Source organism: Loxodonta africana, chromosome 27 (assembly GCF_030014295.1).
Source record: "Loxodonta africana isolate mLoxAfr1 chromosome 27, mLoxAfr1.hap2, whole genome shotgun sequence".
In the NCBI taxonomy this organism is placed as follows: domain Eukaryota; kingdom Metazoa; phylum Chordata; class Mammalia; order Proboscidea; family Elephantidae; genus Loxodonta; species Loxodonta africana.
Genome location: NC_087368.1, coordinates 38,670,119 through 38,695,639, shown reverse-complemented (window position 1 = coordinate 38,695,639; position 25,521 = coordinate 38,670,119). Strand labels below are relative to the sequence as shown.

Genomic DNA, 25,521 nt, shown 5'->3' with positions numbered 1-25,521 from the left:
CACCCAGAGCTCCTCAGAAGAAAGTCCCGGCAATCTACGAAAAATCAGCCACTGAAAACCCTACGGAGCTCTGTTCTGACACGCTCGGGGTGGCCGGGACACGCGCGGGGCGGCCGGGACACGGGCGGGGCGATCGTGAGCTGGGACCAACTGGATGGCAACAACTTATTATTATTATTGGGACAGATTTTGAAATGTCTCTTAGTAACTGATAGGTCAAGCAGGCAAAAAAAAAGCAGGAATATAGAAGATTTGAATATCACAATATAAAGGTTGTTCGAATGGTTGTACATAGAACACATAACAGCTTATGAGTATACACTCTTCAACCACCCACGGAATATTCAGAGAAATTGGCCACGACGTGGGCGAGCCTCAGCACACCCCAAAGGACTGGTTATACGCATGGCCCACGGTCTCTGGGCACGATGCAATTAAGCTTGGAATCAGTAACTAAAACACAATTATAAAGCCCTTATATAAAAATGTACTTTTTAATATAGAACACATGGGTCAGAGGAAAAATCAAAGAAATTTAAAATACTACTTGGAATTGAATGATAAAAGACTATATATCAAAACTTGTGGGGTGTAGTTACAATGGCACATGGAGAAGTATTTATGTGAGAAACGAAGAAAGGCTGAAAACAAATAAGCTAAGTATCCAACTTCAGAAATTAGACACAGAACATTAGAAAAGACCCACGTAAAACAGAAGCAAGAAAAATGTGAGAAGAAATAAATAAATGAGAAGAGAAATATTCAATAGAGAGAATCTAGCAAGTCAGAAGCTGGTTTTAAAAAGAAGATAACCCACTGTCAAGATTAAAAAATGAAGGAAAGAAGGTACAAATAGCAATAGGCCTGATGCTACAGGTGCACGCAAAGATTAGAGAATGATATTTTTTTTATTATAAAGTATATAAACAAACTGGAAACTTAAATGGAGAAGGCAAATTCCTAGACTATAAGCCACTCAAAACCAATTTAAGATACAATAGAAAACATAACTAATTCTACACTCATTAAAGACATTGAGTCAGCAGTAAAAATTTTTTCCCAAAAATAAATGACCAGTCCCAAGCAAGCAAGTTCTATTACAAATTAAGAAACAAATAATTTAATTTTAATTTATAGAACTGTCTACTTTTTTGGGTAGCAGTTAGAACCCACAGTGGCTTCACGGGAGACCTGGCTGTCTGCTTCATAAAGGTTACAGCCTAGAAAACCCTATGAGGCAGTTTGGCTTCGTCACATGGGGCTGCTATGAGCTGGAATCAATTCAGTGGCAGCTATCAACAACAACAACAACGATAACTTTACTTATACTTTATGTTCCCTTGGTCAGGGCACTCTGAAACTTGCTAACAAATACAAATTCAGATCTCAGCTTGGCCAGCACACACGCATTCCAAGATCCTATGTTGGTTTTGCAAAGGCTTTTGGAACGAAAGGTTCTAGAATCCCATAAAATGAGAGAACGCCTAGCAAATGCATGGTACCTACGTAGCCGTTGCTCCAGCTTAAGTACAACCAGAAAAAATCCCGATTGTTTCGGCACTCTTATATTTGAAATTTAAATGCACACCATTTTAAGGTCAGGGTCTAGGCTGTCCCTGATAGAGGTGTGAAGCTACCAGCAGGGCTCTCTAGCCCAGGTGCGTTTTGTGTGGCAACTCTCTTCTGCTGGAGCCGAATAGCCCCAACTCAGCATCACAGCTGTACGCTGGCCTGCTGGATGCTGAAAAGTTAGAAACACAGATCAAGGATGGGTCTTCTATGCCTTGAAAAGAGCCATCTAATTAGCCATCATTTGTCCAGAATAGCCCCAGTTTATGTTGATCATCCTGGTGTAATTAAAGGAACTCATTTTTACTCTCAAAAGGGTCCCAGCAGGCTTAAAGGTTAATTATGTGATATCACACATAGTCAACTTCTAGATGGATTTTGAATCCCTTTATCTCAACTGCCAACTATAATGACGTGAGAGCTCTTTCACCTGCTACCTTCCGTCTACTCTTTCTGGGTTTTTCACTGCTCAGTTAGGAAATTTAGCCCTTTCCCCTTCTAATAACCCTTTCACATTGCCTGACTTCATCTCTAAGGTTAAAGAGTTGCTGCTGACACGGAAATGAAGTACAACTGTAAACTGAGAGGTTGTCACAGAAGGTGGGCTCTGGGTTTCTGAGTGTTCTCTATCGAAGAAACTCCAAACTGTGTTTTGACAGGTGGAAGTTCCAGCCAGGGGTGGAAAGCCCAATAAGCAAGGCTTACTCATGTTTCCTTGTAAGATGTGGTGAAACCCACATGAAATTGTTCACTAGCAAGCACAAGTAAGCCCGTGCTTACCTAGATGGGGTGAAATCCACGTCAAACTGTTCATTACAGGTTAGTAAGTACAAGTCAGCCCGTGTTTACCTTGCTTACTGGGTCATCTACCCTGTCAGGGATTGTAAATTTGAAAAGAGGCCTTGATTCTATAGGAAGGTGCTGTGGGGTTGGGAGAGACAGATGCCAGCCACACCCAAGAGCAGAACCTTTGATGTGAAAAAATGTGCAATTGTTCACTGCAGATGATCTGGTAAGCAAGGTGAGCACTGTGCTTACCTTGTCTATTGGTAAGCACCCCGTCTTCACTTCCAGTGCAATGGACAGTCCGTAGCCTATCTTAAAATAGGGCTTTTCTCTCCACAGCACAAGTCAGTTCTTGGGAGGAGACCCTGCCTGCTGCAGCGTAAGAAGCGATTTCCCAAGTGCTAATCTGGGAGGCTTGGGGGCGAGGAAGGGAGAGGACACCGCTGAAGACTTCTTACAGCAGCGAGGAGCCCTGTCTATGTATGAACTCCCAGAGGAGGAAGAGGGCCTTGAATTCAGCTCTATCTTGGGACAGAGGCTATTTAAATTTCTAAACTGCACTATAAAACGTGGCCCCAAAATCGCTACGGAAAAGGCTTGCAGTTTTGTTTTGCCCTAATTGAAATGAGAGCCGTCCCACAGTGCAGTCAGCTGGTCACGTGATGTAGAAGGCGCGTCTATACTAATACCATCGGGCTCAGTGTCCGCTGCGTTATTTCACTGGCTGACAAGACGCCATCTCCGTATTTGTTCGTTATCAGTGGCTCGGTTTTGAACATCAGTGAAGACTGCTGTCTTCAAGTACATTTACTTCATACTTCGTTTTCGTAACAGCTGAGTATTTACTTCACAAAACTCAAAAGAAAACACAATGTTTCTCTTTTCCAGGTTAAAACAGAACTTAGATTTTCTGAAATGTAGAAAAGTATAAAGAAAAAATTCTACCCTCTAGATAATCTTTTTATTTTTTTGCGGGGGTGGGGGTTGGATAATTTCACATGGTTTATGTCATGGAGACTGTTGGCTGGTCACCAAAACCCCTTGTCCCCTTCTGCCCTGGTTACAGAATTTGAGTCAGGCAGCCCCTCCGGAGCTAAGTGTGTTTGTGTGATTATAGAAAAGGAGCATAAACAGTGCCTGCTCTTTTGGGCCAGGCCCTTCCAACCTCTTCCAACCACTGACTGCTCTATCCCACATCTCTAATTCCTGCCCTCTCTCGGACGTCCCACATTCTGACCTCACCAGCATCCTTGGGCTGAGGGCCCTGAAGGGCTTCTGCATCCAAGAAACAACAGAGGACGAGTCGGGTCAGAAGAACTGGGAGACGGCTCCTACCGCAGGATTGCTGTTGTTACGTGTTGTCGAGTTGCTTTCTACTCACATCAGCCCCGTGTGACAAGGCAGAACTACTCCCACAGGGTTTCCTAGGCTGCGATCTTTAAGGAGCAAATAAGCAGGTCTTTCTCCCATGGAGCCACTGGATGGGTCTGAAATGCCAACCTTTCTGTTAGCAGCTGATCGCTTAACCACTGTGCCACCAGGGCTCCTTACTGTAGGATTTCAAAGTCTGAACAGCTCTCTTCCTCCTGGGCTCTTAGAGATATTAAAGGTCACAGAGCCTAGATTACTAGCCCCTGAATCAGGTCTGGTCGTCTAAAGCACTCGGCTGAGGTTCGTAATCTCATTGAGGGTAAGAGCTACATCTCATTTGCTTCTGTAGCCCCTGTGCTCCTAGGTGACTCGTAAAACATTCGTTAAACAACTATATGAATAACACTGTCAATTTGGCTTCACTTAAAGGACCTTCAGAGTTCTTCTGTGGAGTTACGCTACACTAGAGGATCAGGATGGAGCAGCGGTCATGAAATGCTATATGACTATTATTGAGGACATGGTCCCCATAGCAATGCTTCCTGCAAAGAGGGAAGAGGAGAAGTGCCTTCCAGAGCTGAAGTGCCCAGAAACATTTGCTTTGCCTGGAAACTGTTTATTTTCTCCCTGAGAATTATGTAGCTGATGGAGTTTTATTTTCTGCTTTGGCCATCGAGAAACCCAGATACAAACATGTGCTCCAACACTAGGCATTGTGTCCTTCACTGTTACATGTTTCCATTATCGTTAATTTACATTTTCCTGGCCCTAATGTTAAATTTGGGAGTACTTGGGTGGGGCAAATGGTTAAGTGCCCCACTACTAGCCAAAAGGTTGGTGGTTCAAGCCCACCCTGAGGCACCTTGGAAGACAGGCCTGGTGATCTGTCACAGCCTTGAAAACCCTGTGGAGCACAGCTCTACCCTGCACACGTGGGCAGGGCTTGACGGCCACTAACAACAGCAGCAATGTTTTAAAATTGATTTCTATTTTAGTGATGTCTTTTTGTAAAAGACTGCAAACCACTTTGAGCATAAGCTGTGGTAAAATGTAAAAGCTTAAAAAGGTATCTTGCGAAATTTGGGCTTGGAGTTTGTGTTTAGATGAAACGAGCAAGTGAAAACTGCCTGAAGGGTCACAATAACTGTAATGGCAGTGAAGATGAAAAGTGGGTGGCAGTGGGCGGCTTCTGTCAAACACTGCCAGGGCATGAGGGAGAGGAGATACCCAGGTGTACCCCTAAAATGTGTGATGATGTTTTGCTTCTCCAGGGGAGCTGTGTCGCTCAACTTACTCATCTGTTTCATATTATGGGTGAAAAACCAGTTGCCATCCAGTCGACCCCGACTTATGGTGACCCCATGTGTGCCAGCTACCCATAGAGTCATCGATTTAGAATGCTAAGACTATGTTACTCCGACATACACAGGCTTTGTGTCTCAGTTTTTTCTTCTTTTTAAATTTAACAAGGGGGTGGGATGGCGGTGGGGCTGTGCCCTGCTCTTGCAGCTGGTGACACCAAGCACTGGGCTTCGAATCTACAAACACCGATGCATGTGAAGCCCTCCTGATGGTGGACCGTGGAAATGGACACTCCATCCCGCTCCTGTCAATACAAGCCTGGGCGGTGCTCTCCACACGAAATGTAAAGACCGCATGCTAAAACATGAATGAAAAACCAGCACCGAAGCCAGAGATGACAGACTTGTTCCTGTTCTTTACCCCTGGCCACCCAAGGAGGCCGAGGTGGGGAGGGGAGGGAATCTTTCCTACTGTCTTGTTGTAATAACTTGAATGTCATGTCCTAGATCGATACGTATTTGATCCCACTTCATGTTTCCCAAGGTGGTGAAAGGATTAATGAACACAGTATTTTGTACAGAGCTGCTGTCTGGCTTTCAGGGCTAAATAATCTTGCTGGGAGAAAACTCTACAATATGTCCTCAGTAGTAACCCTGGTTTCAGCTTTACAAACGTGACACTGTATTCCCACCCATCTCAAGAGGCTAAGAGAGCCTTTTAAGGAAACCAGAGGAAAACAGCCAACGCCCTTGATATATTTAACTGCCCTACAGCAAAGCACTGTTTTACTTCCACCCAAAGTAGGAAAAAAAAAAAGAATCTAAAAAATGAGAGAGCCTGACATAGGTCGGCTTGTGCTGAAACTGATGTTTACTGCTGGCGGCGAAGTAAGTTTGTAAGATTCTGTGAGAACCAATACGGTGCTATTTAAGAAGAGTCAAATTATAGACAGTCTTCGAACCCAAAGTTCTACTCCTCAGATATGTTAGAAGCAAAAGGACATGTATTCAGATGTTCATGGGGACACTGGATACAATGAAATAATGACAGAAAAGCACAGAGAATCAGTCCTACAGCATATTTTACTCAATACAGGCCAATTCATGCTAGAAGTGCCATTTTGGATAAGGAGCACAACACGGTTTGTTTACTCTTAAATTAGTTACCTTTTAACTGTTTAGGATTTTGATATACTGAGACCACTCTTCTTCGAATATAAAAATCTGGTAGGATTAAAGGAGAGGATATAAGAAGAGAGGACTCAATACAGTTTTCTTATTCTTCATAAAATGGTCGTCTAATGGGATTTCATAACACCCGGATTTATTCCATAAGATTATCTCACTCTTCTTTGACAACTTAATCACTCCGTATGTATTTTCATAATTTTCCTTAGTATTATACCCATGTTAAACTTTTACAAGATTGTGAAAATATTTCTAAGGAGGACATATTTCCTTCTTAGTATTTTCCGTGTTCTGTGAATCCAGAGCCACACGCACACACACACAAAGGCAGTCTATCTCCTGTCTGTCACGATGAGATCTAAGGTGTGAATTTCCTGTCCTTTGACTCCTCATGAGGCCCTCATCCATGCTGACTTCTGGAAGCCCTACAAGGAAAAAGGATGCTGTGTGGAATGAGAGCGATTGTTTTCATGAAAAAAAAGCTTTATTAAAGTTTGTATTTGTTTTCCAGGGCTGCTCCAACAAAGTACCACAAAGTGGGTGGCTTGTAAGAACAGAAGTTGATTCTCTCTCACTTCTGGGGGCTGGGAATCCAAATCCAGGGCAGAGCCATCTCTGTCTTCTCTGGGGCAGGATCCCTCCTTGTTTCTCCAGCTTCTGTAGCCCAGACGTCTCTGGCCTTATAAGTACATTCACACACACGACCCTTCCCCTTTGTGTCTGTCTCTGCCTCTTCTCTCTCCTAAGGACCCCAGTCATATAGGGTTAGGATCCGCCCTGCTTCAGCATGACTTCATGTTAACTGATAACATCTTCAAGGACCCTATTTCTAGACAAGGTCACAGTCACAGGTACGGGGTTTAGGACTTCAACATATAATTTCTAGAGGGAAAATTTAATCAATAAAAAACTTTAACAAATTTTAACCAAATATCAGTAAAAAAGCTCATTTTCTAGGACTTGGCTCTAAATAGTGAACTCACAACTGCTTATTGACCATTCACAGGGTAAAATGGAAAACAGGTAAGAGACAGTCATAGCACAGTGGTGAAGATCTGACTGGCTTTGCCTCCTGGCTCACTAGCTGTGTGCCATCTGTCGGGTTACTCACTGTCTCTGTTCCTCAGTTCCTCATTTTAAGATAAGGACATTAACAACAGCACCTCCTTCACTCCTGTTGATGACAATTAAATGAGATGATCCATGTAAAGGGCTTAGCACTACGCGGACACCTAGTAAATCAAAAATCCAGTTGCCACTGTGACCTCACGTGTGTCAGAGTGGAACTGCGGCCCGCTGTGTTTTTATTGGTTACTTTTCTGGAAGCAGATTACCAGGGCTTCCATCTCAGGTGCCTCTGAATGGGCTTAAACCTGCAATCTTTTGGTTAGCAGCTGAGCACATTAACTGTCTGTACCTCTCAGGAACTCTGACATATGGTAGATACTCCATAAATGTCTGCAGCTGACTTTGTTAGTACTGATATTGTTATCACCATCTCTTATGCCTCATTTCAGGGTGATCTAGGAAATGCCTGGAAGAAGAAAAGTTAGGTTTAATGGGGACCATCCCCCTTCACAATGGCAGTTCAGAACAGGAGACCTCGGTTTGATTCTCAGCCAATGTACAGCTGTCTGTCAGTGGGGGCTTGCGTGTTGCTATAATGCTGAACAGGTTTCAGGGGAGCTTCCAGGCTAAGATGGACTAGGAACGAAGTCCTGGCAATCTACTTCCAAAAATCAGCCAGTGAAAACCCTATGGATCACAACAGTCCAATCCCATTGCACGGAGCCCCCATAAGTCAGGGGCCAACTCGACTGCTGTTAACAACAACAAAAACAACAGTGCTCTTCACAATGGAGGAAGAGCTAACTAGGTGTCTCTGGGTAGAAACGAACGTTGTTATTCCTTCTGAGTGCAATGCTCAGCCTGACGGGGGAGATCCTCACCCTCCTCTCTGCTCGGAGAAACCCAGTCAGTACGGTCTTGGATATTCTCTTTTGACATGCTCACACTCACTACACTCTATGGTTGCTTTTGACAGGATAAGGAATTAAGTCACACTTTGTGTCCAATCTGTTCATAAACAAGGTCAACAAATACCTTTGTGGGGCTGTAGTATAGCCATTGCTAATTAAGTCAAAGAAACAAACCATTAGTTCAAGAATAGAAGCCCCAACGTGACTCAAGGTTTCAAAGCCTCTACAGTTTGAGGATATCAGTAGACCTGTCTGGGGAGAAGTACAGCCAGAATGCTCCTCGGAAGATGGCGAGCCTTCATCCCACCTACTTTGGACATGTTATCAAGGGGACCAATCCCTGGAGAAGGACATTGTCATGGATTGAATTGTGTCCCCCCAAAATATGTGTATCAATTGACTAGGCCATGATTCCCAGGATTGTGTAATTGTCCACCATTTTCTCATCTGATGTGATTTCCGTATATGTTGGAAATCCTATCTCTATGATGTTGATGAGATGGTATTAATGGCAATTATGTTAATGGGGCAGGACTCAATCTACAAGACTGGATTGTGTCTCGAGCCAATCTCTTTTTGAGATATAAAAGAGAGAAGCGAGCAGAGAGACTTGGGGACCTCACACCACCAAGAAACAAGAGCCAGGAGAATAGCGCACCCTTTGGACCCGGGGTTCCTGCACTGAGAAGTTCCTCAACTAGGGAAGATTGATGACAAGGACCTTCCTTCAGAGCCAAGGCAGAGAGAAAGGCTTTCCCTGGAGCTGATGCCCTGAATTTGTACCTGTAGCCTACTAGACTGTGAAAGAATAAACTTCTGTTTGTTAAAGCAATCTACTTGTAGTATTTCTGTTACAGCAGCACTAGGTAACTAAGACAGACATCATGCTTGGTAGTGTAGAAGGTCAGTGAAAAAGAGGAAGACCCTCAATGAGATGGACTGACACAGTGGCTGCAACGATGGGCTCAGATATAACAAGAATTGTGAGGATGGTGCATGACTGGACAGTGTTGTTTCTGTCGTACACAGGGTCACTATGAATTGGAACTGACTTGACGGCACCTAACAACAACAACAACAATAATCTTTATGGAACAGACTGCCACATCTTTCTTCCGTGGAGTGGCTGGTGGGTTCGAACCACTGATCCTTCTGTTCGCAGCTGTGCGCTTAACTACTGTGCCACCAGGGCTCCTTCTATTCAGGGTAGGACAGACTTTAATATACTAACTCCCAGATATCAGCTGGTTTAAAACCACAAGAGATTATTTTTTGCTCTCATTACCTGTCCAGTGTAGGTTGGCAGGTTGCTCTACACCACACAGTCACTTAGACACCCAGGCTAATGAAAAGTTCACCGTATTATAGCTGTACAATCTGAACACAAGTCCTTTAAGGTCGGTGTCAAAGGCAAAGAGAGAGAAAAGCACCCCAGTTAGTTACCTTGACTTTGACAAAATACATGGCATTTCTGCTCAGAGTCCATTGTTAAGCATCAATCCCAAGGCCCCAACCCACTTGGGCATACAGGGGAGGGCATGGGATATTTGTTGAGCACTGTCTCTGCACATAGGGTTGCTATGAGTTGGAACTGACTTGATAGCAATGGGTTTGGTTTTTGGGGGGGTCTCTGCCATATAAGTGAACTATACATTCAACATGGATAAATATCATGACAAAGTTGAACGAAGAAATCAAGCTACAGAAAAATATAGAGAGTATAATACCAATTATATAAAGATAACAAACAGGCAAAATAATACTATGCATTGTTTAGGGATTTGTACTTTCCTACCAAAGAAATGAATGGATACAATGAATATTATTTCCAAAACAGCAGTTACCTCTGGGGAAAGGGAGAAAAACGTAATTAAAGAAGGGTACTCGGGAACTTCCACTGGATGGGTAATGTTTTAGTTAAAAATCTGGGTGATGGATCCATGAGTGTTTGCCATATCAGGAGTAATTTTTTTTACACCTTTATTTTTACATAGAAAATTAAGAAACAATGGCTATTAAAGATGACGTTCATGCTGCCAAGTTAAAATATCAGCTGTATATTACCTTACGATGACTACAAATCGTGAGTGGAAAAAAATGAAATGTACATTGTGATACAGCATAATTTCCATCTGATATCTGCATTGAAGATACTGTCTGCTGTGTGTATTTTAGTTCCTCCAAACCAAACCATTGCCATCAAGTCAATTCCGACTCATAGCAACCCTACAGGAAAGAGCAGAACTGCCCCAGCAGGGTTTCCAAGGAGCGACTGGTGGACTCGGACGGCCGGCCTTTGGTTAGCAGCCATGCTCTTAACCACTGAGCCATCAGGGCTCTTTCAGTTCCTAGGAACACTAAAATTTAAAGTAATACACACATAAAATTACTAGATGATCATGTGTGTCTTAATAACCCAGTGCCGTCGAGTCGATTCCGACTCATAGTGACCCTCAAATATTCACTAGTGATCCTGTGAAATCTTGCAGAAGGTAGAGTCTTCTCATTTGTTGATTCCCAAGTGGTGATAGCTTTAGTTGCCTGAGGTCAATGCTGGCTGAAAACTATAGAATTATAAAAATTATTTTTGTGGAGCTAAATAAGTACTACGAAATGAGAAAATGGCTTCATGTTCAAAGGCAATAATACTGTGCTTAATATTTTATGAAGTAAAGAAAATATCAATTAAGCAACCTCAAAATGAAAACAATATAATAACGCCAACCTCTTGCTGTAGCTCAGGCGTTGCTAAGTGAGTTACATGCATTATCTCTTGTTTTCTCTATAATAACCTTTTGAGGAAAGTATTATCACTCCCAAACTCAGAAAGGTTGACTAACTTGCCCAGGATCACACGGCAAATAAGTGGCTGATCCAGGATCCAAAGCCGCATCTGTATGATGCAGAATACATGGAATTAAGGTGTAGGATAGAAAAGAACCCCCAAGAGGCCACCAAACCCAACCCCTTTCTTTCTTTAGAAGGCACTGTCAACGGAGGAAAATTCTGGACTTTCCATTAACACAAGTCTCCAGTGAGGAACTGTTATGTTTTTATAACATGCTTTAGGCTCCATCACTCCATGTGTGCATCACTGTGAATTCTGGGATAATTCTGGGATGGGGTGGTCTGAGAACAGCCACTGGGGTCCCTGAGCAGGACAAGGCTCACTGGGACTCTCCAGGATGCTCAGTGCCTGTGCTACAGGTCAGCATCTTTCTCTTAGCAAGGAGCCATGGGCCCATCTAGATGAACACACGCAGCTGCTCATCACTGTTCTATTCCACTCAAGGGCTCTGCTGTGCTGGAAGAGGGACACTTCAATTATCCTTCTGTAAACTTCAGTCCCTTTGAAAGGCCAGCTGCCTTAGCCCAAAAACGCAATTCCAGTAACAAGCCTATTGGGATGAAGTCAGGCCCAAGGAAAATGTAAAGGACACACTGGCTTGAGGTAGCCTTTGCCAGAGGTCTGTTTAGGCTTCTCTGAAATCCAGAGCTTCCCAGAATCCAGTAGGTAAGAAGGTGAGCATTGAGGGTGGGGAGAGAACAGGTGAAGTGGTTAGTGGGGGCTGGGCGGGTCACTACCAGTGTGGTCCATGAGGACCAAGTGAGCTGCCGTTTAGTGTCCCCATAGCAACACTATGATCATGAGTCAGCCACAGCAGTAACAATAGCGGTAACTGAGATTCACTGGACACCTAAGTGTCAGGACTGAAGTAGGTCCCTCCGTTTGGTTCTCTGAACACCAGCAGTGGATATTATCATCCCTACGCTCTGAACAACAAGCAGCAATTTGACTTCAAGTACGTAATTCTGGAGCCCATGTTATTTCCAACACACAGCACAAACTAGTTGATTTCAGTAAAGTACCCAAACTGCTTAATATTACGGTGCTTTTTTTTTTCTTTTTCAGCCAATCCAATCCCATCTATTGAACAAAGCTGTTTAATGAAACGTAATCTATTTAACCTAAGTTACTTAACCTCTCCACGTCTCAGTTCTCCTATATGTAAATTTGTTATTTTGTTGCTGTGTACTGTTGAGTTGATTTCAACCCATAGCGACCCTATAGGACAGAGAACTGCCCCACATGGTTTTCCAGGTTGGTGCTTGGTTGACCTAGCCTCTGCCTCCTGTGACATTCCTTCCCTTGACACTCCTACTAGCAACCTGAACTTTAGTTATACTGAATCACCTTGGACCCTAGTTATACTGAATCACCTACGGTTTCCTCAACTCCTTAACGGGCTTCTAGTTGCCTTCCTCGCCCCCCACCCACCATATAGCACACCAATGAGCTACCTACAGTCTTACCAGCTTGGGGAAAGGGCCAAGACCCAATTTAAGACCCGAGAAGCCAAAACTATGGTTAGTTGCCACTGAGTTGGCTGCGACTCACGGCCGCCTTATATATAACGGAACGAGGCACTGCCTGGTGCTGTGTTATCTTCATGATTACTGGTGGTTTGAGTTCATGGTTGTGACTACTGTGTCAATCCATCTCATGAAGGATTTACTTCATTTTTTCTAACCCTCTACTTTATCAACTATGATGTCCTTTTCTAGCAACTGGTCTTTCCTAATCATGTGTCCAAAGTAAGCTAGCCAAAGTCTTGCCATCCTCACTTCTAAGGAGCACCCTGGTTGTACTTCTTCTAAGACTGATTTGTTCATTCTTTCGGTAGTCCATGGTATACTGTCAATATTCTTCACCAACACCACAGTCTGAATGCATCAATTCTTCTTGTCTTCCTTTTTCATTATCCAACTTTCACATGCTTATGAGGCTACTGAAAAACCACGGCTTGGGTCAGAGGCACCTTAGCCATAAAAGTGACATCTTTGTTTTAAAATTTTAAACAGGTCTTTTGTAGCAGATTTACCCCCCACTCAAAGAAAAAAAAAAAAAAAAACGGAAACCCATTGCTGTTAATTCCAACTCACAGTGACCCTATAAGACAGAGTAGAACTGCCCTATAGGGTTTCCAAGGAGCGGCTGGTAGACTTGAACTACTGAGCTTTTGGACAGCAGCCATAGCTCTCTGTAGCTCTTAACAACTGCGCCACCAGGGCTCTGAGAAAGCCTTTCCCAGGTAGCCACTTGCTCCCAGGATTGAGGCTGGAACCACCACACACTCCTGGTCATAACACAGAGTCTGAGGACTACACTACACACAGCTGGGGTGGTGGTGTAGAAAGTTCAAAAGGCTCTGCCATGCTCCCACCCCCTCTCTGGAGAAGGAGTGCCCAATAAAATGTCTTTTCAGCCATTTCACAATCAATGGGACTGTGACTAAACAGGAAGGCATTTGTTCACAGAGTATTTAACACCCCACTCTCACTACCCTGTCCATTGTGCTTCCATGTTCTCCATCTCCCTTTCAGATACTCTTCCACCCAAGTGGCTGCTGTTTTCTTTCCTGGCCTGTAGCTGGGGCTATAGGACTTATGTGTTGCTCTATCTCTAAATCCTTCAGAGTCCTCTCCCTGGCACCACTAGGTCTTCCTTATACGCCCAAAACAGGTCTAGTGCCAAAGCACTGCAGTCAGACAGTGCTACTCAGACCTCTAATATGGTCTCTGATATGGTAGCCACAACCCCATCCCAAACCCGTAAAAAAATGAAGAAAAGAGCACCTTTAGTTAGAGGGCAATAATAAGACATTACTTTTCTTTATGGAAAATCCAATTTAAAATAAATGACCTATAGATATGCTTGCTGTCCCCTGGTTAGCGCTCACGCACAGACAGTAGATTCACTGTGGCTTAGAACATCCTCCCCTGCACGCCATCCGGTCTTTCTGGTTGTCTTCTTGTCGTTGGAGAGCATCTTCCAGTGTCCCGATCGCTGCAGAGATTAGAAGACTCCTAAAGCCAGAGCTGATGGCTTTTTCCTGTCTCCAACCATAACACCTTTTATATGCGAATTCTAGCACTTATATAATTATATTGTAATTATATGTTTACGAGTTTTCATCCCCTGTGCCCCAGTCTAATTACTCAACTGTGAACTCATTGAGTTCAAAAACTAGGTATTATTATTTTTATAAAAACAGTGCTTGGAGAAAACAGTGGATATTTAGTAAATGTGTTTGGAATGAATGTTTTTGAAAGGAAATTCCCAAATGTTAACTCTTCTTATCTATCTAATTTTCACGTATTCTTAAGGCTTCTCCAATAACTATAGTTAATCCTTCATTGTCTCACTCCCAGTGATGTCACTTCCAAAGAAAACTAACCTCTGATTGGCAAAACGGTAGCTTGGCAAAGAGCACTGGTTGGTGGATTCTGGGGTTCAAGGGCTGAGTTTCTATTCTTTCCTGATTTCAACCACCACCAACTGATAGCCTATCACATGCCAAGAACCAAACCCTGTGCTGGACCCTGGGAGCACAGAGATACCAAACAACTCCCAGCTTGTAGGGACTCACAGTGGCTGCGGAGCATTGCCCTACCCCCCAGCAAGTATATAAACTTGGGTGGGCCCCCCAACTCTCTTGACCATAATCAGTCTGTCTTAGTTACCTAGTGTTGCCATAATAAAAAATACCACAAGTGAGTGCTTTAAAGAGCAGGAATGTATTGTCTCACAGTTCCGGAGACTAGGAGTCCCAGTCCTGAGCGCTGGCGGGGACAGGCTCTCTCGCTCGCTCTCTCTGGGGGCTGTAGGGAAAGATCCTTGTCTCCTTCAGCTTCTGTAGCTCTGGGCATTTCTTGGTGTTTCTTGGCTGCTTATAGATATATTTTCACCTGGCTGCTGTCTTCTCCCGTGTTTGTGTTTCTCTGTTTTCCCTTTTGTAGGTCCACGGCTGGCGCCAACAGTTCGCTCTTGACTACTAACCTAAGGACTGGAAGCTTGGACCCATCTGGCAGCACTGTCCACAGAAAGGCCTGGTGATCTGCTGCCATAGAAATGACAGCCAAGAAAACCCTACGGAGCAGTTCCACTCATGAGTCAGAATCAACTCAACGAGAACAGGTTTGATTTGGTTTTGCAAAGAGACCACTCAGAAGGGATTAGGCTTAGGACACACCCAACTCTGGTGGGATCTCACTAACATAACAAAAGGAAAACCCTATTACCAAACAGGGTCACATTCACAGGTACAGGGGTTAGGACTTCAACGTCTCTTGGGGGGACACAATTCAATACCTAACACTCCTCACTTATAAAATGTGAAATAACGTTTTCTGCCTATTTCTGCCAGGATCAAATAAGATAATGCATTTCCAACTTCACTTGCGCTAGAAGCTGTTTACTTCCCTTAAAAAAAAAAAAAAGTTTAAGCTTAAAGTTCTGATGCTCGTGGGAAGTAAAAAAAAATTTTTTTATGGCAAGCCTGCAGCACAGAGCACAGAACGCATTTTCAGGGATTGGTGGGATCAAGTCACAGCGAATGTGGGCAAGCCTGGGATTCACTAAACTGTAAAATCTGTTCTACGGTTTACTGCAGCGGGACTGAGGTCTTTCAAACATTATGAAAATCCTGGAATGAAGAAACAATCATTCTCTCGCAGGGCGGCGAGGGTTGGGGGAAAGCCTGAGAACCACAGTGATGAATGGTGACAGAGGGATGCTTCTTTGAAGTCCTCAGGCCAGGCTTCAGCACCTTCTTAGTGGAGAGAAATCAGAAGTTAACATCAGAACCCCAAGAGATCCCGAGTTGTAACCTCTCACTACCCTAATAAACCCATAGTCATGAGTATGGTCTGTGAATTCTGTGTGGCCATTGCAGTAAACTATTGAACCCAGCAGAGAAGCAGACAGTGCTATGAGGGAGGGAGGTGGCGTCAGAATTGGTAAAAAGGTTGAAGAGTAGGGGTGCGTGTGACCATCGCCTCAGAGAAATTGACTTTGGGCTGATGGAGGTTCTCACCTCTCCCCCTGAAGTTAGATGTGGATCACTGATCACCAGGTTTCAATTTGCTGAAATATGATTATGTCTGTTTAATGCTAATACACCATACATAGTTTAGTCATTGTCGGTCAATTCTTTTTATCTACTATCAATTAAAGAGAACCTCCAGCTAATGTTAACCCTGGAATCTCTTCCGAGGAACTTTCAGCTGATACCTGCTGCCTAGAACCTGGTCCAGGACTGGCCTGAGCAGGGAAGCTATTTCTCTCAGGAAAAAGATTTTTTTAATTATAGTAATATAAATGTAACGAATCATTTGCATTTTCATCATTCTTTACATGTACAATTCAGAGGCATTAGTTACGTTTATCACGTTGTTCAACCATTACCTTTATCCTTTTCAGAATTCCCCATCACCCTGAGAAGAAGCTCTGTGTCCCCTGAGCAGTGAGTCTACCTTCTCCCCTCCCTTCTTCTCACCCCTTATAACCACTAATAAATTTTGGTCTCTGTCCACTTGCTGGGAGCCCTGGTAGTGCAGTGTTTGAGAGCTATGACTGCTAACCAAAAGGTCATGTGGCTGTAGAGGCTAGAGAGTCCCAAGTCCACGGGTCAGATGTCAGACTGGAGGCTTCTCCTAACTCACGTAGCTGCAGCGGTTGACGAACCCAAGACCAGGAGGTCAGACAGCAGGCTGCTGACTCGTGGGCTATGGAGGCTGATGAGTCCAAGATTAGCAGGTAAGATAGCAGGCTGCTGCCTCACAGACTGGAGGCTGATGAACACCAAGACTGGCCGGCAACACGGCAAGCCGCTGGCTCAAGTCCAAGAATCAGTTGGATGCAGGATCCAGAGAGAGCAAAAGCCCGGGATCTCTGCTAGAAGGTCCATGTGTGTTGGATACAGGCCACATCCCCATGGAAACGCCCTTTCAACTGACTGGCTGCTCATAGCAGATCTCACCACAGAGGTGATTACATGGTATCCAATGTCATCATGGGGGCGATAACGTTATTATATAACTGCCAAACTATATCGTAACTGCCAAACCACTGAGGATCATGGCACAGCCAAGTTGACACACAATCTTAACCATCACATGTGTTAACCTGTGAATGTCTTTAACCCACAGTGATAACTGTTTGAAATATTTTCTTATTAAGGGATATTACAAAGATGTTGGGCTGTCTCTGAAATGTGCGGTAGGGTTTATGTCAAAGGGATAGTATGATATTTTATAAATTATGGGGGCTTTTTGAATACCAGGAGTCCTGGTGGTGCAGCGGGGTTAAAAGCTCAGCTGCTAACCAAAAGGTCGGCAGTTTGAATCCACCAGCCCCCTCTTGGAAACCTTATGGGGCATTTCTACTCCCAGGTTAACTATGAGTCAGAATCGACTCAACGGCAATGGGTTTGGTTTATCTGGTGTGTGAACACCAAGTAATAAATGATCAAACAGAAGTAAAGGATATTAAATTCCTAGTGAAATGAAATGAGGCTTTAAGTTTTTTCGGAATAACCAAAGCAAATGACTCAGGCGTAATGAGGAGTTGTTTTGATTTCGGTCCTAAGGATAATTTTTTTCTCTTATTCCCTGAAAACAATCTTCTAAATTGGCCTGTAATAAAGGTAATAGTACAAAACGACAAAATTCAGAGAGAACATTTTTTATAATGAAATAAAGAGTTAGAAAGCCAATTTGTTCCCAAGGAAGTCAGAACTGTTCTTGAACCAGTTCAGCCCCAAATGATCGTGGCTGACACCTACGGGCTCGGTGCGCTCTGAAACGTTGTTTCCCGCAGAAGGCCTTAACTGGCAACGACTTCATGTGCTTATCTACAAGGCCGGACTGAATCTACGTAAGAACTTGTCATAAGATAAACACATACTGTAAAAAACGACAGCATGAGCGATTTAGTGGTACTCCGTTTGCTATACAACTTCCAGAATAAGCAATCCGTCATTCGCTGTATAATAAATCCATCTGATGATTGTTAATCTCTCCAAGTTAAAAATTTTAAACTAACACTGACAAGGTAAATATATACGAATGCAAAATTTGTGAAGCAAAAGAACTAATGAAGAACTAACCATGTCATCGTAATTATAGCTAAGGCTGATAAATGGCAATTTTCATTTAAAATTATTTACTGAACTAAACAATCAAACAGAACGCTATGACACGTAGAATCATTTTCTTTAGTGAGAATATTGAGACGGAAAAGAAGAACGCTGAAGTTACAGGTCACCATCGGAGTCCTCTCCCGATGAACCCCACATTTCTAACCTGAGTCACCCCCTTAGAACTACAGCCTAGACAGGCCCAGGTGCCTGACACGGTCTTTAGCACCGACGATATTCGTTAACATTGCTGCATGAATATCCACCCTCCACTCCTAGCTCCTTAAGTTTTTCTGAATAAAAGTATTCACAAAGGTTATCATTAAAATTACTGATGGCCCCAGAAAATTTCAAAAAGCACACAGTAGCCACTGGACATTAAACCAATGCAACAAAATGTGATTAACTTAGGTAAGGAAAGGGAAAGTAGGTGATGGGCAGCAGGGAGTGAAATATGGGTCTGACGTGGTCCTCAAAGAAGTGGTCACATAATTCCACAGAGCTGCTATCAATCACTTTGCTGAGATCTCCTTAATTTAAAAAACAGTGTTCCTCACGGAACCTGGCAAGTCCAACATTTCAAAAACACAATGGCTTGAACACAAACACACTGGAAGAATGCTGCAAAGACTAACGTCTAAGATACACCAATTCTAACCCGATGGGGGAATTTCAGAGCAGAGGAAGGCCTGAGAAGCAGAGGGGCAGAGTGAACTTCAGAACAAAATGCTCCAGCACCTGCCAGGGGAGAATCTGTATTTATAGTCTAAACGAATGTTAGAAACTATTTTTCTGTTTCAAAAAATTTAGCACGTTTTAAAAGTTATTTATCTGAAATTTTCTGTACTTCATTCCAGTCAAAATATGCCTTAAATGCTTCGCATGATGAATTTGGCTGTGACTGTTACATAACTCTGAAGGATTCTACAGCTTGTAACTATATAAATAAAATAAACTTCAAAAAATGTGAGCATGATCGAGGTACAATGTAAAAGGTCATCAGCTGACAGGCCACATGTCTGAAGTACTTTGATCCAAGACACACTTCTCTCAAATTGAGTCTTAGAGAACTTTCAAGAGGCAAAAACCTGCCACACAGCCCATGGACTTCTTGCCTGGACAGGTTCCTGGTGATCGGCTTCAGCAATACGGAAAAAAGGGAATGAGCCCAACCTCTTCGTCTTTTCCAGTTTGAGTCAGCAATAATTCCAAAATCCCCGGAGACATCGTCACAAGACTTCACTTGAGATTTAAACTCGAAAATTCCAGCCTCTCCCCCACCCAGCATCCCTCTTCTGCCATCTGATTAAACGAGCTCGGATGGCCTCTGCGCTAGATACACTGAGCGCAGAAGACTTCTCAGTAACCCTCCTCTCTCTTTAAAATAAACAGAACAAACGCGCACCAGCTTTCCGGATGTGTTTTTAGGTGTCCTTCTGTGAACGGTCCTTTATTTTCTGATGTTCTGCTTCTGACACTCAGGGAGCTGTCACGCTATGTTGACATGGAGATGATGTCAAATTAAATTAAGTGGGATTACCAAAGCCTCCGGCTTCCTCATTAACTTGTCGCAAACGTGAAATGGAAATTTAAAGCATAAGCTTAGCAGCCATTCGCTGCTCCCTTTTTACAACTTACATTTCAATATCTGGCAAGAGCTATTAAACACGTCTCCTGGAGACAGTCGGTATAATGGAAACAGCAAAGGACTGGAATCAGAAGGGAAACCCTGGTGACATAGTGCGTAAGTGCTACGGCTGCTAACCAAAAGGCTGGCTGTTCAAATCCACCAGGCACTCCTTGGAAACTCTACGGGGCAGCTCTACTCTGTCCTGTAAGGTCCCTATGAGTCAGAATTGACTCGACAGCAATGAGTTTTGTTTGTTTCTTTTGGAATCAGAAGAACTGGCTTTTGAGGCCAGGTTCTCTCATTTCCAACTGATGTTATTTTGAGGTAACGTAGTACACACACTCTTCACTTAGCGACTAATTCATTATCTGACAGCTTGCATTTATGACAACAGTAAAAAACCTACTATCCAACTACTTTCACATGTTAACAATGTACGTCTAGCAGTAGCAAACACTGACTGTGAGGTAAGAGTAGAAGAAACTGACCATCTACCTTCCTCATGTGTACGGGGCAGCTGAATGTGGCTGGAGAAAATGCACAATGGCTGACGGGAAGCATACAAACTCATGGTAAGTTACTAGAACCTGCTCAAAAGCTTCCATCTCCAACTCCCCTGATTATAACGTCAAACCTACCCTGATCGCCCCAATCTCCAACTCTGGTTCTCAGGCCTTGATCTTATCCCAAATTTGCTACGAAAGGGAAGGCATGAGATGAACCTCTTTCTATCTACCACCCCCCAAACACACATTTATCTACAACTAAAGCCTCCTCCTTCCCTTCTGTGGCCACATGGCTTCTCTCCTCCTATCACAATGCCTTGTGTCTTGGATGGTTCCTTGCCCTGGAAGTCAGGTACAGGAGCTGTCGACAAACCACTTACTCCTTCAGTTGATGTCTCTGGGCTACTTTGCTTTTTACAGCCCACAGGCTGATTCCTTGGTGACTCCAAGGTCTTTAAGCAGCCGTCCCCATTACATAGTTCTAAGGGAAAATGCTAGGGCTGGATGTGTCAAATGATATAAGTGAATAAACAAACAGGGAAGGAGGAGGAAAGAGGAGAAACAAAGGGAAAGATGAGCTCCTGAGCTTGGGCTCTCAGGAACCAGCCGGTCACAGTATTGCTACTGGAATAGAGGCATTATGGAAGGAGGCAAGACACATGGATCATAATATGCTACCTGATGCTAGCATCAGCAAAGATTCAATCATTCCACGTAACAAATACCAGACACTAGCTCACCAAACTCATCAATTTCCAAATAATGTATTAAAAAACAAACAACAACAACAAAAACATGACCTGTCAGCCACAGAGGGAGAATGTGAACACGTATCTCTGTGAACCTCCGAGCTCTCCAGTCCTTTCTTTCACGTGGAATCGGCAAGTTCCCTTCCACATGATTAACTCTCTTTGACCTTTGACAATACTGCTTTTGGTTTCCTCCTCCAGGAAGCTTTCTCCAATTCCCCGACGAACAGCCAGTGGCTCCTTGCTCAGTCAATGGATGAACTGGTTAGGGCACACATCCCAGGTACCAGGATCAACACTCACACACCCCGTCACCCCCTAAGTCTGTGAGCTGCAAGCAATCTGCCCAATTCACCATCGTATTTCCACGTTCAGCATAATTCCTGAGAATTCAACAATGTTCGTGGAATGAATGAATGAAGGTTGATCACCAGATGCAAAATGTCCAAAGGACAGATGAAGCATGCAGGGAGCTTTACTTTCAATTCTAAGACTGCCCATACCTCTCCTTCCCACTCACACCCAGGTGCTTCCTTGCAGACCCGTCTTCCTCTCATGAAGGTCAGCAGGTACCCAACATCTCACCTCGGCGATCTCGTTACTGCAGACAACACTCTCTGCTGGTCAATCAACCACAGCCAGTCCTACCTGGCTGAAGAAAGTGGCAGGTGCTTCAGCTGAGACCGCACAGGGTGCCCGGCCACTCACCTGGCTTGCTGGCAGACACAGCAGACCCAGACCTTCTCCGGCTTCTGGTAGGAGCAGCAGCCCTTGCAGACGTTGAACTTGCAGTCCCCACAGCGGCGCTTGGTGTTGACGAGGAAGGTGAAGGGCGAGCAGCAGCGCATACAGCAGTGTTCCACGAACTTCCGGTGTCTGGAGAGGATGCTGCACTTGCTGCCTTCCTCATCCAGCTTCTGCTTCATCTCACTGCAGGGTCAGGGGTTAGGAGGAGACAAAGAGCAGGTCAGGTCAGGGGCCAGGAGAAGACCAAGAGCAGGTCAGGTCAGGTCAGGGGTCAGGAGGAGACAAAGAGCAGGTCAGGTCAGGGGTCAGAAGGAGACAAAGAGCAGGTCAGGGGTCAGGAGGAGAAAAAGAGTAGGTCAGGTCAGGGGTCAGAAGGAGACAAATAGCAGGTCAGGTCAGGGGTCAGGAGGAGAAAAAGAGCAGGTCAGGTCAGGGGCCAGGAGGAGACCAAGAGCAGGTCAGGTCAGGGGTCAGAAGGAGGCAAAGAACAGGTCAGGTCAGGGGTCAGGAGAAGACCAAGAGCAGGTCAGGTCAGGGGTCAGGAGGAGACAAAGAGCAGGTCAGGGGTCAGGAGGAGACAAAGAGCAGGTCAGGGGTCAGGAGGAGAAAAAGAGCAGGTCAGGTCAGGGGCCAGGAGGAGACCAAGAGCAGGTCAGGTCAGGGGTCAGGAGAAGACCAAGAGCAGGTCAGGCCAGGGGTCAGGAGAAGACCAAGAGCAGGTCAGGTCAGGGGTCAGGAGGAGACAAAGAGCAGGTCAGGGGTCAGGAGGAGAAAAAGAGGAGGTCAGGTCAGGGGTCAGAAGGAGAAAAAGAGCAGGTCTGGTCAGGGGCCAGGAGGAGACAAAGAGCAGATCAGGTCAGGGGTCAGGAGGAGACCAAGAGCAGATCAGGTCAGGGGTCAGGAGGACAGAAAGAGCAGGTCAGGTCAGGGGTCAGGAGGAGACCAAGAGCAGGTCAGGTCAGGGGTCAGGAGGAGACAAAGAGTAGGTCAGGGGCCAGGAGGAGACAAAGAGCAGGGCAGGGTCAGGAGTAAAGAAAGAGGAGGTCAGGGGTCAGGAGGAGACAAAGAGCAGATCAGGTCAAGGGTCAGGAGGAGACAAAGAGCAAGTCAGGCCAGGGGCACCCGGAACCCGCCCTGTCCCTCCCTACCTTGGAGTATGTTCCTACAGCAAAACTCGGGAAGCTCAGCTGCTGGACATACCCAGAGAGAAACCATAATGGCGGGTTAATTTTGTGTATTTCTAAAAATTGTATGTTCTGTGAGGAAGCATGGCAAACCTTGTTATTTATATTTCACGGACTAGATTGAAATACAAATTACTACGAAACTAAGTACATCTTTGGCAAATAAAACCCTTAACTTAGTTAATGCCTTCTCAAAGGAGCAGAGATCATTTATGTTAAAACATCAATTCTCACAGCAGCCCTGCTGGGGATATGACAACTGTAGTCCTGGCCCTATTTAACATCCCTGGAAACTAAAGCACCCAGGGATTTCAAAGGCTTTCAAATCAATGTGAGTCAGTACAGATTCTGTGGGTGATGGGCAGATCCAAGGCACTGGTGACTCAGAGTTGGATGAGACAACCCCTTCCTCCTAGGAGCTCACGGCTGTATGGGGCACGGCCAGCCGTATTAACACACAACACGGAGTTCCATACACTTCTCTCTGCACTCAGTGAGACGAGATACATCCCAGAGAGACCAGTTACCTGCGAAAAAACTAACTGGAAGTAACCACGTTAACCTGAATTGGCGAGTTTGAGTTGTTTTTTCTGCCTCCAGGTGGGGCCCACAGAAGTAAGAGAAACGGAATTTACTTTTCCAGTCTGATATTGTGCAATTCCTACTGGGTGCATCCATGAAGCATGCGGCAAATATTTTGTCCCAGTCTGCACTTGTCTTCACACTTTGCTTACTGTGTCTTTCTTTATTTAGAAGTGTTTGGTTTGTCTGCACAGGCAGGCCCTGGGTTACGAACAAGTTCCGTTCCTAAATCTGTCTTTAAGTCGCATTTATATGTAAGTCGAACAGTCAGGTATGGTTCGTATCTAACATCAGTTAGTCAAATGTTTGTCTTAGTATATAATATGTAGTATATATTTCTATGCATAAAAAACATTAAAGAAACACTTCCAGACACAACAAAATGCCTTTAACATAATAATACAGTAATAAAATAATGTTTTGATGTATTGCAAAGCAGCACCCACTTGTTACTACGAACCATCATATGTACCTTGAATTTTTAACATAATAGGCTCTACAGGGGTTGGTTCTTAACTAAGAGTTGTACATGAAGTCAGATGTTTGTAACCTGGGGTCTGCTGTCATTAAATCTGTAGGTTTTTTTCTTTTATGGCTTCTGGGTTTTATATCTTGCTTAGCAAGGCCTAAGCAGTTTGTGTACATACTCAAACAGCTCCCATAAAAAAAAACGCTAAACAAAACTTCCCTCAATACTACAGCCTCATTTAATTACCAGTCTATAAGCCTCCTCCCTCCTAGAGCGAAAATCTTAAAAGAGCTGTCCCTGCTGGTATTCACTCCTGGGTCCACTCCCACATCTGGTTTCTGTTCTTTCTCTTAAAGGAAGCAGACGTTCCACTCAAGCTCTCTAGTGACTTCCATGTTGCTAAATGCAAAGAGAACGTTCTGCTCCTCACCCCAGTCAATCATACCCCATTCTCAAAACACTCTCTTCTCTTCCCAGGAACACCATATTGGTTTTCCTCATTCCTTCTCTGGCTCCTTTGCAAACTCTTCCTCCTATTTAGGGCCCTTAAATGTCAGACATGTTTTTAAAAGCATGACACAAATGTTTATTCACTGATGAAGATTACTTTCAACATTTCATGCGAACCTTTTACTGAGTATTAGGTTGCTTAAGACATGGCCACTATGTGCTTAGAGGAGGTCGTCCCCAAGCACCGGAAAATCACTTCTGTGTTCACCGAAATGGCCATCTCAAGGTGTGGTAGGTGACATGTTTAACACCATGGTTTAAGAGTATGTGACGGCGATGGGAGGGGATCCTAGCTTCAGACAGAACAGAAAATAGCTTTAAGTGAAGCACTAGCCTTCAGGGCAACTCAAGTCCCTCAGCCATCTCCACCTTTGGGGTTCTTCACGAGGCCCTGTCACTGGCCACGTTGCTGCCTTATCTCTGCCCATCCTGACTCCCTCCTGCCTTCTCTTGTCTCTTCCCAGGGCCGTCCAAGGCCCCAGTCAGAGGAAAATTCTCAATATCCAAGACCTAAATAGTAAACACCAGCTACATAAATAGGAATCATGCTTGCCTGACACACTAGGCATGAGAGTAAATTAATCAGGTCGCAGTTAAGCAAAAGGGAAAAAGATCACAATTATGCGAATTTCTGCTACTCAGAGTTACGTATCTATCCTCCTTCTCTCTCTTTCTTGCCTCTTTCCTCTCTCTCTCCTTTCTTTCTCTTCCTCTCCTGTGCTATATTTAAAAAATGGGACCCAACTATATATACTGTCTTGATTTTGAAGTCTAAGAAACTGTCTATTTTTATTTAGGTTTCAAGTGTGTTGGCATAAAGTGGTTCACATTTTTCTCCCATGATTTTAATATTTGTGCCGTGTCTGTAAGTATGTCCCCCTTTTCTTTCAGAGGAACCCCTGGGTATCACAAATGATTAAGCACATAGCTGCTAATCAAAAGGTCAGAGGTTCAAACCCACCCAGGGATG

The 25,521-nt window shown here is 44.2% G+C and overlaps 1 protein-coding gene across 3 annotated transcripts in view; it reads right to left on the bottom strand.

Annotated features, from left to right (window-relative positions):
• The window catches only part of MYRIP (myosin VIIA and Rab interacting protein), a 296,021-nt gene that overhangs the window by 176,155 nt on the left and 94,345 nt on the right, over window positions 1–25,521 (bottom strand). For 2 of the 3 annotated variants that reach the window (XM_003415694.4, XM_010595490.3), the window contains exon 2: window positions 21,768–21,989. In XM_003415694.4, coding sequence (XP_003415742.2) covers window positions 21,768–21,989 — 222 coding nt within the window. Of the gene's footprint in view, window positions 1–21,767; window positions 21,990–25,521 lie in introns of those variants that run through there. The other variant, XM_010595491.3, reaches the window with a different exon arrangement.